This window comes from Mobula birostris, chromosome X, assembly GCF_030028105.1.
Source record: "Mobula birostris isolate sMobBir1 chromosome X, sMobBir1.hap1, whole genome shotgun sequence".
Taxonomy (NCBI): domain Eukaryota; kingdom Metazoa; phylum Chordata; class Chondrichthyes; order Myliobatiformes; family Myliobatidae; genus Mobula; species Mobula birostris.
In genome coordinates this window covers 54061821-54075073 of record NC_092402.1, presented here as the reverse complement: position 1 = coordinate 54075073, position 13253 = coordinate 54061821, and the positions used below count along the sequence as shown (strand labels likewise).

Here is a 13253-nt window from a genome sequence, read left to right as displayed (position 1 = left end):
ACCTCGAAGGATTAACTTGGCCGGGGGCTCCATTCTCACTGTGAGGCCGGGTCTGAATCCTTAACTAAATGTGAATCAGATGTAGATATGGTGAGGATACATATAGGTCAAATCACATGCTCTGAATCAAATCTCATGCTTCTTAATCCACCTTCTGCATCATCTAGAGCCAAAATATCCAAAGTCACTAGTGACTTACGGCTGAACAATACTCTCTTCCCCTCTTTGATGCAGGATTGATCGAGGGCAGGCATTTAGCAAGATTGACTTGTGTTAAGTATATTTGCAGATGTATGTGGAGCCAGAATCACAGGAACTGGTGGCCACAGTGACTCACAAAGGAATGTTCAGGTACCGAAGGCTTCTGTTTGGCATCACCTCGGCTCCTGCACCTTTTCAGCAAGCAATGGACCAGATCCTGAGCGGGTCGACAGGGATACAATGCTATCGGCATGGTTTACTCATTTCCGGGGAAAATGAGTGTGAGCAATTACAAAACCCGGATGCTACACTACAAAGGCTGAAGGAATATGGGCCAAGGGTCCAGAAGGACAAGTGTGAGTTCTTTCAGCCTTCGATTGAGTATTTGAGCCATGTGATCGACAACTCAGGGTTTCACAAGGCACCAAAGGTGAGGGCAGTCGTGGGGGCTCCACCGCCACAGAGTGTAAGTCAATTAAGATCTTTCTGCTAACATACTACGCAAAATTTATTCCTAACCTAGCTAGCATATTGAAACCACTTCATAAGCTTTTAAATAAATCAACACACTGGCAGTAGACAGATCGCTGTGACGAGGCTTTTAAAAAAGCCAAAGCAGCTTTGTCTCAGTCTGAAGCACTCACACACTTCAACCCGTCATTGCCCTTAGAGTTCGCCTGCGATGCACCACCCTGTGGTGTGGGGGCAGTTATCTCTCACATCATATCGTCAGGTGAAGGATATTAAGCAAGGTAGTGCCCAAATTGAACAGGAAACACTCGGCATTGTCTTGGGGGTGAAGAGATTCCATCAATTTCTCTTTAGCTGATGATTTACACTACTGACAGATCATTGCCCCTTGGTGTCAATTTTCGGTCCACATCGAGGCATTCCTTCCCTGGCTGCTATTGGACTGCAGCGTTGGGCTGTTTCTGTCTGCACATCAGTATGATATAAAGTACAGAAGTTCAAAGAACCATTCTAATGCTGATGGAGTATCCAAACTTCTCTTAGCTATTATAGCTCCAGAGCCATCCCCAAAAGAGATCCTTTACTTCAAGGAAAGTACCTACAACTCTGAAAACAGCGGTGCAAGTCTGGAAGTACACGCATATTGACCTTGTTCTATCTAAAGTGGTGGACTTGGTAACTTACGAATGGAAAGGAGAGCCAACCATAGAATTGAAACCTTACCAGGCTCGATGGAAAGAGCTCACAGTCCAATCAGGATGTTTACTATGGGACTACTGTGTTGTCATTCCTCCACCATTCAGAAAGCAAGTGCTTGACGAGCTACATGCAGGACACTGTAGGTATTGTGCACGTGAAAGAAATCACACACAGCTGCTTCTGGTGGCCAGGACTAGATGTCATCATTGAAGAGAAGGCCAAAGATTGCCCACATTGTCAGTGAGTGATAAATATTCCTCAACTTGCTTCTTTGTATTGATGGGAATGGCCTGGGGATTCACTTAGATGTTGCAGGACCTGTAAAAGGCCACGTGTGGTGGACGCACACAGCAAATGGTCCAAAGGTTGCCATCATGAAGAGCACCAGGTCTGAAAAATGCATTGAGGAGTTCCGTTCTATCTTTAGCTACTTTGGGCTTCCTCAACAGCTTGAAAGTGATAATGGCCCACATCTTGTGTCTGAAGAGTTCAAGCCATTTATGGAAGTAAACTGTATTCAGCACATCAAGTCAGTACCATGTCATTCAATCACTAATGGCCTTGCTGAATGACTCATACAAACAATGAAACAAGCACTCAGGACTTCAGTGGAAAGTGGATCGCTCAACCAGTGCCTTAATACTTTCTTGCTGACGTACCAACAGCACCAAACTGGCTCCAGCCACTACACTGATGAAAAGACAGCTTTGTACCCGGCTCGACCTGCTTTAGCCCCCAAACACAAAACAGATTGTGTTAAATGAACAGAAAACTCAAGCAGAGAGACGTGCCAAAGTACAGTACAGAAATTCCACAGCAGGAGAAAGAGTAGTTTTCCGGCAGCCCGATCAAGTCGGGTGTGAGAGGTGAGTGAGATTTTGAAAAGAGCATTCGTGAGCTTTCGGCGTTTTCCAGCAGCCCAATCAAATCAGGAATGAGAGAGGAGGCGACTCACAGGTTTGTGAGTGAGATTTAAAAAGGAGCTTTCCCGAGCTTTTAGCGCTTTCTGGCAGCCAAATCAAATCACAATTCATTAGCAAAGGCAAATAAGAATAAGGCAGGGACAAGTGGAGTGGCCATTGTTGGAGTGGGCCAGTGTTAGAGTGGGGAAGCTTGGGCGAGGTATGTATCTGGTAAGCTTCTTCTTCTTTATTCTTCATCTGTTAGTACGTCGGTAGAGAACATTGAGGATGGTTCCATGAGCTGTGTTATGTTCTTTATGCAAGATGTGGGAATTCTAGGAAACCTCCAGCCTCCCAGATAACCACATCTGCACCAGGTGCTCCGAGCTGCAGCTCCTCAGAGAACGTGTTAAGGAACCTCGGCTCATATGGGAAACTGAGGTGATAGATGGGAACTAAAAGGAGATAGTCACCCCTGAGTTGCAGGAGGCATGTACCCTGGTGCCTGAGAGGAGAGGGAAAGGAAATGGGCAGCCAGTGCAGAGTACCCCTGTGGCTGTTCCCCTCAATAATAAGTATACTGCTTTGGATACTGGTGGGGTGGGGGCCAGGAGTGAGATGCAGCAACTTGGTCTCTACCACAGAGTCTAGTGCTGTGGCTCAGAAGGGAAGGAGGTAAAAGAGGTCTGCAATAGTGATATGGGATTCCATAGATAGAAGAGCAGACAGGAGATTCTGTGGATGTGACAAAGACACCCAGATGATATGTTGCCTCCCAGTGCCAGGGTCAGGGATGTCTCGGAGCAGGTCCACAGCATTCTAAAAGAGAAGAGTGAGCAGCCAGAAGTCATGGTACATATTGGTACCAATGACATCGGTAGGAAAATGGAGGCAGTCCTGTAGACCGAATTTAAGGAGCTAGGTAAAAACTGAAAAGCAGGACCTCCAGCAAAGTGATCTCTAGATTGCTGCCTGTCCCACACACCAGTGAGCGTAAGAATAGGATGATTTGGGAGATGAATGTGTGGCTGAGGAACTGGTGCAGGGGACAAGATTTCAGATTTCTGGATCACTGGGATCTCTTTTGGGGAAGGTATGACCTGTACAGAAGGGACTAGTTACACCTAAACCCCAGGGGGACCAATATCCTTGCTGGCAGGTTTACTAGAGGCGTTGGGGTTGGTTTAAACCAATTTGGCAGGGGGATGGCAACCAGAGTGATAGGGCTGAGGATGGGGCAGTGGATATACAAGCAGAGGCAGTGTGTAGTGAGACTGTCAGGAAGGACAAGCAGATGATATGGCAAAATTGTGGTCAGTGGGATAAGTTGCAGAGTAATAGTTTGACAAAATTGAAAAGGGTGATGAATACAGGACTGAAGATGTTATATTTCAATGCATGCAGTATACAAAATAAGGGAGATGAACTTGTAGTGCATTTAGAGATTGGCAGGTATGACATTGTGGGCATCAGTGAGTCCTGGCTGAAAAAAGATTATAGCTGGGAGATTAATATCCAAGAATGCACATTGTATTGAAAGGACTGACAGGTAGGCAGAGGGGGTGGGGTGGCTCTGTTGGTAAAAAATTAAATCAAATCCTTAAAAACAGGTGACAAGGGATTGGAAGATGTAGAAAGGCCAACTGTGGTGGTATCAGAAAGGATCTGGCAAGTGTGGGTTGGGACAGGCTGTTTTCTGGCAAAGGTGTAATTGGAAACTGGGAGGCCTTTATAAAATGAAATTTTGAGAGTACAAAGCTTGTATGTGCCTGTCAGACTAAAAGATACAGATAACAAGTGTAGGGAACCTTGGTTTTCAAGAGATATTGAGGCCCTGGTTAAGAGAACAAAGGAGGTGCATAGGAGGTGGCGGTAAGTAGGAACAAATGAGGTGCTTGTGGAGTACAAGAAATGCAAGGGAACACTTAAGAAAGAAGTCAGGAGGACTAAGAGAAGGCATGAAGTGGCTCCAGCGGACAAGGTGAAGGAGAATCCTAAGGGATTCCACAGATATGTTAAGAGCAAAAGGATTACAAGGGACAAAATTGGCCCTCTGGAAGATCAGAATGGTAATCTGTGTGTGGAGCAAAAACAGACGGGGGAGATCGTCAATGCATTCTTTGTATCTGTATTTACTCAGGAGATGGATACAGAGTCTATAGAGGTGAGGCAAAGCAACATCAACTTCATGGACCCTGTGCAGATTACAGAGAAGGAGTTGTTTGCTGTCTTGAGGCAAATCAGGGTGGATAAATCCCCAGGGCCTGACAAAGTGTTCCCTCAGACCCTGCAGGAGGCAAGTGCAGAAATCACCAGGGCCCTTGCAGAGATATTTAAATCATCCTTAGCGACAGGAGAGGTACCAGAGGATTGGAGGATAGCCAATGTTGTTCCACTGTTTAAGAAAGGCTCTAAACAGAACCCAGGAAATTATGTCAGTACTGTAGTGGGAAAGTTATTGGAAGGTTTTCTAAGGGACTGGGTATACAAGTATTTAGGTAGACATGGACTGATAGGAATAGTCAGGATGGCTTCGTGCATGGTAGGTCATGTCTAACCAATCTTACAGAGTTTTTCGAGGAAGTTACCAAGAAAGTGGATGAAGGTAAAGCAGTGGATGTTGTCTACATGGACCTTAGCAAGGTCTTTGATAAGGTCCCGCATGGGAGGCAGGTTAAGAAGTTTCAGTTGCTTGGCATTCAAGATGAGGTAGTAAATTGGATTAGATATTGGCTTTGTGAGAGAAGCCAGGGAGTGGTAGTAGGTGGTTGCCTCTCTGATTGAAGGCCTGTGACTCGTGGAATGCCACAGGGATCAGTGCTGGGTCTGCTGTTGTTTGTCATCTGTAATCAATGATCTGGATGATAATATGGTTAACTGGATCAGCAAATTTGTGGATGACACCACGATTGTGGGTGTAGTGGACAGTGAGGAAGACTATCATGGCTTGTAGCAGGATCTGGACCAGCTGGAAAAATGGGCTGAAAGATGGCAGATGAGATTTAATGCAGACAAGTGTGAGGTGTTGCACTTTGGGAGGACCAATCAGAGTAGGTCTTACACAGTGAATGATAGGGCACTGAGGAGTGTGGCAGAACAACGGGACCTGGGAATACAGGTCCATAATTCATTGAAAGTGGCGTCACAGGTAGATAGGGTCATAAAGAAAGCTTTTGGCACATTGGCCTTCAGAAATCAAGGTATTGAGTACAGGAGATGGGATGTAATGTTGAAGTTATACAAGACATTGGTGAGGCCTAATTTGGGGTATTGTGTGCAGTTTTGGTCACCTACCTACAGGAACGATGTAAACAAGTTTGAAAGAGCAGAAAAAATTTACAAGGATGTTGCCAGGTCTGGAGGATCTGAGTTATAAGGAAAGATTGAATAGGTTAGGACTTCATTCCTTGGAACGTGGAAGATTGAGAGGAGATTTGATAGAGATATACAAAATTATGAGGGGTATAGATAGGAGTAAATGCAAGCAAGCTTTTCCCACTGAGGTTGGGTGGGAATACAACCAGAGGTCACAGGTTAAGGGTGAAAGGTGAGAAGTTTAAGAGAAACATGGAGGGAAATTTCTTCACTCAGAGGGTAGTGAGTGTGTGGAATGAGTCGCCAGCACAAGTGGTGCATGTGTGCTCGATTTTAGTGTTTAAGGGAAGTTTGGATAGGTACCTGTGTGGTAAGAATATGGAGGGCTATGGTCCCAGTGCAGGTCAATGTGAGTAGGCAGCTTAAATGGTTTTGGTTGGACTAGATGGGCCAAAGGGCCTGTTTCTGTGCTGTACTTCTCTATGACTCTATAACTACATCCCTTGAATAAAGTGGATACCTGCGATAGTGCTGGCACAGACAGGTCCTGTGTCAGACACAGTGGAAACCAGTAACCACAACGTCTGGAGAAGGCGTGTTGATCAGCTGGTTCCCACTTCTGAGGCGTCTGAAAACCAACGGAAACTGACCAAACCCGATCCAGCGGAAATGGGACAGGATTCTGAGACGACGACTGCAGAACCGCCATTAAGATCAAATGTCACAGTCAGTGCTCCCCCGTCACCTGCGCTTCCTGAGGCGCCCCCTGTTGACAATGCAGTACCCAAGCCAAGATCTACACATAGAGTACATCACCAAGAGATAAAATGACTTTGGCATCAACCCCAGGTCATTGGTACCCATACAGAAACAGGCAGCCTCCAAAAAGACTGAACCTCTAATTTAGTGACTAAGCCTCAGCACTTGGGATAGAATAATCTCTGGGGTTACGTCTGGGAATAGAGACAGTCTACCCTTTTCCCCTAGATTAGAAAAAAAATGTTTTTTGTTGTTGGTTGAATTTGATTATTACTCCATTGAATAATTCAGCAGTATGGGAAAGGTGAGCAATCTTTAAAATAAGGTGGGGGGAGTGAATATTTTATGTATTCATGTATATTTTGACCCTTACGGGTTTCTATCGAGCTTCACTGTGTGTTAACGTACTGAACGTAATGTGAGAGGGAGCCCTGGGTAGATGACTTACAAGTAAAATAAACAGCAACATGTTTGTTCCTGACCTCTCCATCGCTCGTGTGCGTTATTCGCGACCACAAACATAGCAGCACCCATGGAAAGGAGGGCACCATGGTACGCCTGGGGCACTGGAGTTTGGAATTCAATTCCGATGTCATCTGTAAGGAGTTGGCTGGGTGGTGTGGCTCGAAGGGCCGGAGGGGCTTCTATATCTCATTAAATAAAAAAACAGTCATTGTTTCGAGCCTGATGAAGGGTCTCAGCCAGAAACATCAACTGTTTATTCCTCTCCCTAGATGCTGCCTGGCCTGCTGAGTTCCTCAAACTCTGGATTTCCAGCATCTGCAGAGTCTCTTGTGTTTATGATTCTCTGCTTTGTTTGCAGATGCCCTGTCTGAAGAAGAATACAAACTGACTCGTCACCTCATGGTTTATGTGGCTGTCTCCCTCCCAACTCTCGCCAATGACCCTTTGTCTATTTATAATCAGGAGCACCAGGGTAAGTGCTGGTAGGGATCGGGTACTTTATTATGAAGCTAATGGACAGGAATCATTGTACGTGTGTGTACAACACTGAAGACGTAATCGGGGTGCTCATTAGCATGAATGCCTTTTCATATGGCGAGGGGAGGTGGGGTGGAGTGGGAGACAGCGGAACAGGGAAGGGGAGAAGACAGCCAGAGAGAAGAGAGAGAAGTGGAGAAGATTGAGAGAGAGAATGAGAAAGACAGGGAAGACAGTGAGAGAGAGAAAGAGAAGAGGAAAAGAGAGAGAGAAATAAGGAAGATAGAGAATCAGGGAGGGAAATAGCAGAGGAAGAGTGAAAACACAAAACTGCAGGAGAGGGAGCAGGAAATTGCAGTGGGAGTGAGTGGGAGATTGAAAGAGGAGGGGAAAGGGAAACTTATTGAAGGAGGAGAGGTGGTCAGACGTGGGGAGGAGAATTGAGTAGGAGAAGTGCAGGAAGACAGTGCGCAGTATTATTGGGATGAGAAAGTCCACACATCACAGAGAGGCCTGAGATTGGGACTAGCGAGAGCTGAATTGTCTCCCAGCTGGTCGTCCCTGAGTATTCACGCCAGCCACCTTTACCATCAGGTCACCGGAACAATATCCACTGCCTGGCCAAGGCGATCAATGAGATTGCAGCTGCACTCTACACCATTCACCAGCAAGATATTCAGGCTCATCTGAAGGAGTTCCTGTTGGTAAGTAGAGATTAGGCAGGTCAGGGTAGGGTTGCATTCTGTCACCATGTCAATTCCTAAGGGACAGTGGGAAGAGTGAGGTCGGGGGGAGGGACAGTGAGCGGGGAATGGGAATAGTAAAGGAGGGACAGGGGTAAGGTGAGGGGGGATGGGAGAACAGTGGGAAGTGTGAGGGGGTGATGGGGCTCAGAGATGGGGAGATGGGGAAACAGTGAGGGACGGGCGGTGGAACGTGTGAGGGGGTGACAGGTGACGGTGAGTTATGGTGTTACTGGTTATTTTGTGGAACGTTTGACAGGCTGATGTGTGAGAGTTCAGAAGAGTTAGTGAGGATGGGACTGCAGTGTTTAAGATCCTGTAGGCTTGTAACAGACCCTGAAGCTGGGCAACATTATGGAACGGTGTGATTTCTAACATTTAAGATGGAAGGAGGTGAATTTTGCTTCCCACCTGCCATTTGGAATGGTGCAATGGCACTGAATACTTTGCCGAGGGGCTGAGGTGAGGTGGCGGCAGCTGGCCCCGGGTGAACGTGCGCGGAATGAGTTCTCACTGTGCTGCCCTTTGTGTTATTTGTCCTTTCCCTAGTGTGCTTCGATGAGCCTTCTGCAAATTGGTCAAGAAACAGATAAAACCCTTGTGAAAAACAGGGAATCAGTTTACCTCATTCTGCATATGGTAAGAAAACACGACTTTTTGGAGCATTTGCCCAGTCCACTGCAGGAACCTCATTCTTCTCCAGCCTCTGTTATCCTTCCTGTCCACCCATCCTGTTCTTGCACAGAGACACTGTTCTCCTGGTACAGCGGTCCAGTCACGTCCTCTCACCCTGTTATTCCGACACACCCTTGCTTCTGCTTACACGGAACCCCAGTTTTAAAATTTGCATCCCCATATTCCGATGCATGCATTGGTTTAGCTGCTCCTGAGAGTCCAACATTTGCACAGGTCAATGATAATCCAAATTGCAGAGGAAACACTACCCAGTTCATGCACCCATTGCAACGTCTCAGTCTCCTGCACCGCGCTTCACATCACATCGCTCTTGCTATGATGACATCTTAGCTTTAGCAACACGTGGGGGTCAGGGGAAGAGTTATTTTCCCCTCAGAAGGTGTTTGAAATGTGGGACACACTACCCGAGGGGGTGGTGGAGGCAGAGACTGTCACTACATATAACACGTATCTGGACGAGCACTTGTGTCACTCAGACAGAGAAGGGTGTGGACTGAGTGCTGGGAAAAGAGATTGGTGTAGAAAGGTGGCTGATGGTCTGCATGGAGATGATGGGCTGAAGGGCCTGTTTCTGTGCTGTGTGTCTCTGTGTTGGAGAGCACGGTAGCGCAGCAGTTAACAGAACGCTATTACAGTGCTTGCAAACCGGGCTCAGTTCCCGACGCTGTCTGTAAGGAGTTTGGACCTGCTCCCCGTGACCGTGTGGGTTTCCTCCGGGTGCTCTGGTTTCCTCCCACAGTCCAAAGGTGCACAGTTTAGGAGGTTATTTGGTCACATGGTCTAATTGGGAGGCATAGGCTCGGGCTGTTTCCTCATTGTATCTTTAAATAAAAATATGAAATGAATATGAAGTCAAATCACTACTTTACTAATTCATTTGCATCCTTTACCTTTTACACATGAGAGTTACCCTTCAATTTCAACAATTCAGTAAAATAGTTAAAGTTTCTTGTTCAACTAATTAGTGTTGACATGTTTTGCAGTTAATCGAGGAGTCTCCTCTCCTGGAAATGGACATGCTGGAGGACTACTTTCCGTATGTTCTGCTGAGGAATGCCTTCCGTGAAGTGTACAGACCTGTTGTCATGACCGTAGTATAACTGCAGCATGTTTCCTTTTCAAATCCATCTGTTAAGCTAAACATAATAAGATGCATTGCAGGTTCTAGGCATGGGGAGTAGGTGGGGTCAGGCGGGAGGGCCAGGTGAATCGGGAATGAAAGCAAGGATGTGATTTGGATACCACAGAGGAGCAGAAGAAAAGGTTCAGGAATCTGGGCCTTGGGAGATGGAGGAAGGTGGGAGTAACAGGGGTTGATTTGGGTGATACTGGTAAGGTGCACAGAGGAAAGGGATCAGGTGTGTTTTTGGAGAAGAGGTACAGAGGTGGTGTGGGACAGTCCAGACGTAGACACCGTGGAGGGCATTAGGTCAGCAAGGGGATATATCATTCACAGGACTCATGTGGAAGAAGATGGGGCTACAGTAGTTTAATCTGTCCCGACTCTGCCTACACAACTGCTGGATACAGATGTAATTACCCAAGAAGATCTGCTCTTCGCTGAAACCAAATAACGCTTTCCGCTCAGTACACTGTTTAACTCTGTGCCGCAAAATCAAATAAACAGCAACGTTTGCATTTTAGTTTGAAATATTTTACTTTCCTTGCTTTTACGACTGCCTGTAAGCAAACAAATCTCACAGTTGTATAATGTATACATTCTTTGATAATAAATGCACTGAGAAACTTTGAAAAGAATCATTTAACTGCTGGATAGTAGAGTTTCTGAAGCTGTGAGGAGGGGAGGGCAGAGTGGCAGGGGATTATGTGAGAAGCTGGGAGGTGATAGCTGGAAGAAATAAAGGGCTGAAGAATTTGATAGGAGAAGAGAGTGGACCATGGGAGAGGGGGAAGGAGGAGGGACACCCAAGGAGGGTGGTGGCAGGGGAGGTGAAAAGACGGGGTGAGAGAGCCACCAGAATGGGAGATGGAAAAGGAGAGGATGGACTACTCTAATTGTGGTCTCACTGATGTCTTGCCGACCCTCTCTCTCTGCTCCACACCGAGACTCCCTCACTCCAGGGAATCTGACCCAGTTCCCTCACATGTACAGCCATCCCCTGCTGAAAGAGAAGGTAGGTAGTTGTGGGAAGGGATAAATTGAGAAGTTGGGAGGTGATAGGTAAAACCGGTAAAGGGCCGAAGGAGAAGAAATCTGATTGGAGAGAACAGTGGAAACAAGGAGGGGCACCAGAAGGAAGTGTTGGGCAAGTGAGCAGAAGACAAGGGGTAAGAGGGGAGCCAGGATGGGGAATAGAAAAGCAGAGAAGAGGGAGGATGGAGAAACTACCGGACGTTGGAGAAATAAATGTCCATGCCATGACAGGATTACAGGAGAGCAGGAGCACAGGAGTTGAGGAGAACAGGAACACAACAGAAGTTGTGAAACAGCAGGAGCAGTGGAACACATAACTACAGGAGAACAGAGAATCGAAACGAGTGCAAAGTGACATAGAATAAGAAGTGCACTCAGAAACTGTCACTGGGACACAGGGGCACAGGCATACAGGAGCATAGAACCTGGCACAGAGACGCGGGAGCGCAGAAACACAGGAGAATGGAAAGATAGGAGCGCAGACACACTAGAGTGCAGAGACACTGGAGTGCAGACACACTGGAATGCTGAGACACTGGAGGAAATGATGCTCGGAAAAGGTTGATTTTAATGTGCTTGCATCCAAACATACATTCCTTTCTTTTCCAATCTTTTTATTAATTTTCAAAATTATAAACATAACAACAGTATTAATGAACAGAGATTGGGATTACATTATTAGTAATTGACATTGCAAATATAGCATTGCTAATAATACAGATATATAAAGTTTCCCAAACTCTAAACATAATTAACATGGTAAAGGGATAAATTAGAAAAAATCTAAAGAAAAAACCCAAATTAGAAAAGAAAAAAAAAGACATATTAATTAAACTAAGCGATAATAACCTAAACTAAATAAAACTAAAAACAGAACTATAGAAAAAAAAGACAGGCTAATATATTACATTGGATAGAATCATTAATGTCGTTAACTCCACTCCTCTATCCATGTATTTTAAGTTTTAAAAAAAAGTACATCCAAACGTATATTCCACTTTGCCAAAAGCACAGCAATACATTAGGGAAACAAATGAGGAGGCGAAGAATGCGATACTGACTATTATGGGTGGTAACAGAGGTGACAGCTAAGCAAATGTTACCCAAGGAGAGGAAAACGCCCACTGCATTTGCGTCCCACCAATGGATGGTGTCGCAAAGATTAACATTAGATTGAGATCATTTCAAACCAGAGCCCTCAAATAGATGATTAAGAACACTAGTGTCTCAAGAAAATACACAATGTGTCATGTGGAGAAGCACAGTTCAGGGTAGAAAGCAGCAGAGAGATTGCAGAAGAGAGTAACACAGCCTTCGCCCAATCACGAAAACTGTTGTTGGGGGCAACCATCCCAGTACAGTGCTGTTTCAGCTGTGCTAATGTGGGTCATTATGCCCGGAGCTGTACAGCAAACAGTTTGGATAATCTGAATCCTAACGTAAATCAGAGATTGGAGTTACAGAAGATACTGGAATGTTGGCTAATGTGGGGATGTCATGCTTTCTACTTGTGCATGATGAATCACTTTTGGCATTTCTTTATTTTAAAGTCATAAAATAATATGTTTCCTCAATGTTGTCTCATTGTAATTTAATATTTTGGCAACTGTTAACCCTTAAGAAGAGCGGGTTATTTTCTGAAATGGTTTCAAGTGCGAATGTTTGTGCTTTTCAAATTATGTGTGAGGTGTGGCCATGTGAGCTCACTTTAGAGAGGGAGAATTCATGAGTGAACGCAGGCTCATTTGATATTGGAAGTTTGAATTAATCACACGTTTCAGAGGAATACAAGGTGACCAATTGAAAGAATTTTGATATATCAAAATAAACTTTATTCATCAAAGAATATTTACAAGTACAGGCCCTTCGGCCCATGATGTTGTGCCGAGCTTATAACCTATGCCTCTTATCACTTACACCTCTATTCAAGTCACTTCTCATCCTCCTTCGCTCCAAAGAGAAAAGCCTGAGCTCACTTAACTTTTCCTCATAAGATGTGCTCTCTAATCCAGACAGCATCCTGGTAAATCTCCTCTGCACCCTTGCTAAAGCTTCTAGAACTGAACACAATACTCCAAGTGTGCTCTAACCAGGTCTTTATAGACACAAGAATTCTGCAGGTGCTGGAAATCCAAAGAAACACACACAAAAATGCTGGAGGAACTCAGCAGGCCTGGCAGCATCTATGGAAATGAATAAACAGTTAACCTTTCAGACCAAGACCCTTTTTCAGGACTGATAGTCTTGAACGTCTCCACTTCTCCAGTCCCGAAGAAACATCTTGGCCTGGAATGTGGACGATTTCTCATTTCCACAGGGCTTTATAGAGCTGTAACATCACCTGGCTGTCCATGCTATCTACGTCTCTCA

The 13253-nt window shown here is 45.4% G+C and overlaps 1 protein-coding gene across 1 annotated transcript in view; it reads left to right on the top strand.

Moving 5' to 3' along the window:
- LOC140191790 (nck-associated protein 1-like) overlaps nt 1–10366 on the top strand; it is a 107695-nt gene extending 97329 nt beyond the window's left edge. Inside the window, exons 28-31 of the mRNA XM_072249550.1 lie at nt 7171–7284; nt 7884–7993; nt 8582–8671; nt 9712–10366. Coding sequence (XP_072105651.1) covers nt 7171–7284; nt 7884–7993; nt 8582–8671; nt 9712–9828 — 431 coding nt within the window. The 3' untranslated portion in view covers nt 9829–10366. The remainder of the gene's footprint in view (nt 1–7170; nt 7285–7883; nt 7994–8581; nt 8672–9711) is intronic.
- Nucleotides 10367–13253: the final 2887 nt, after the last annotated feature.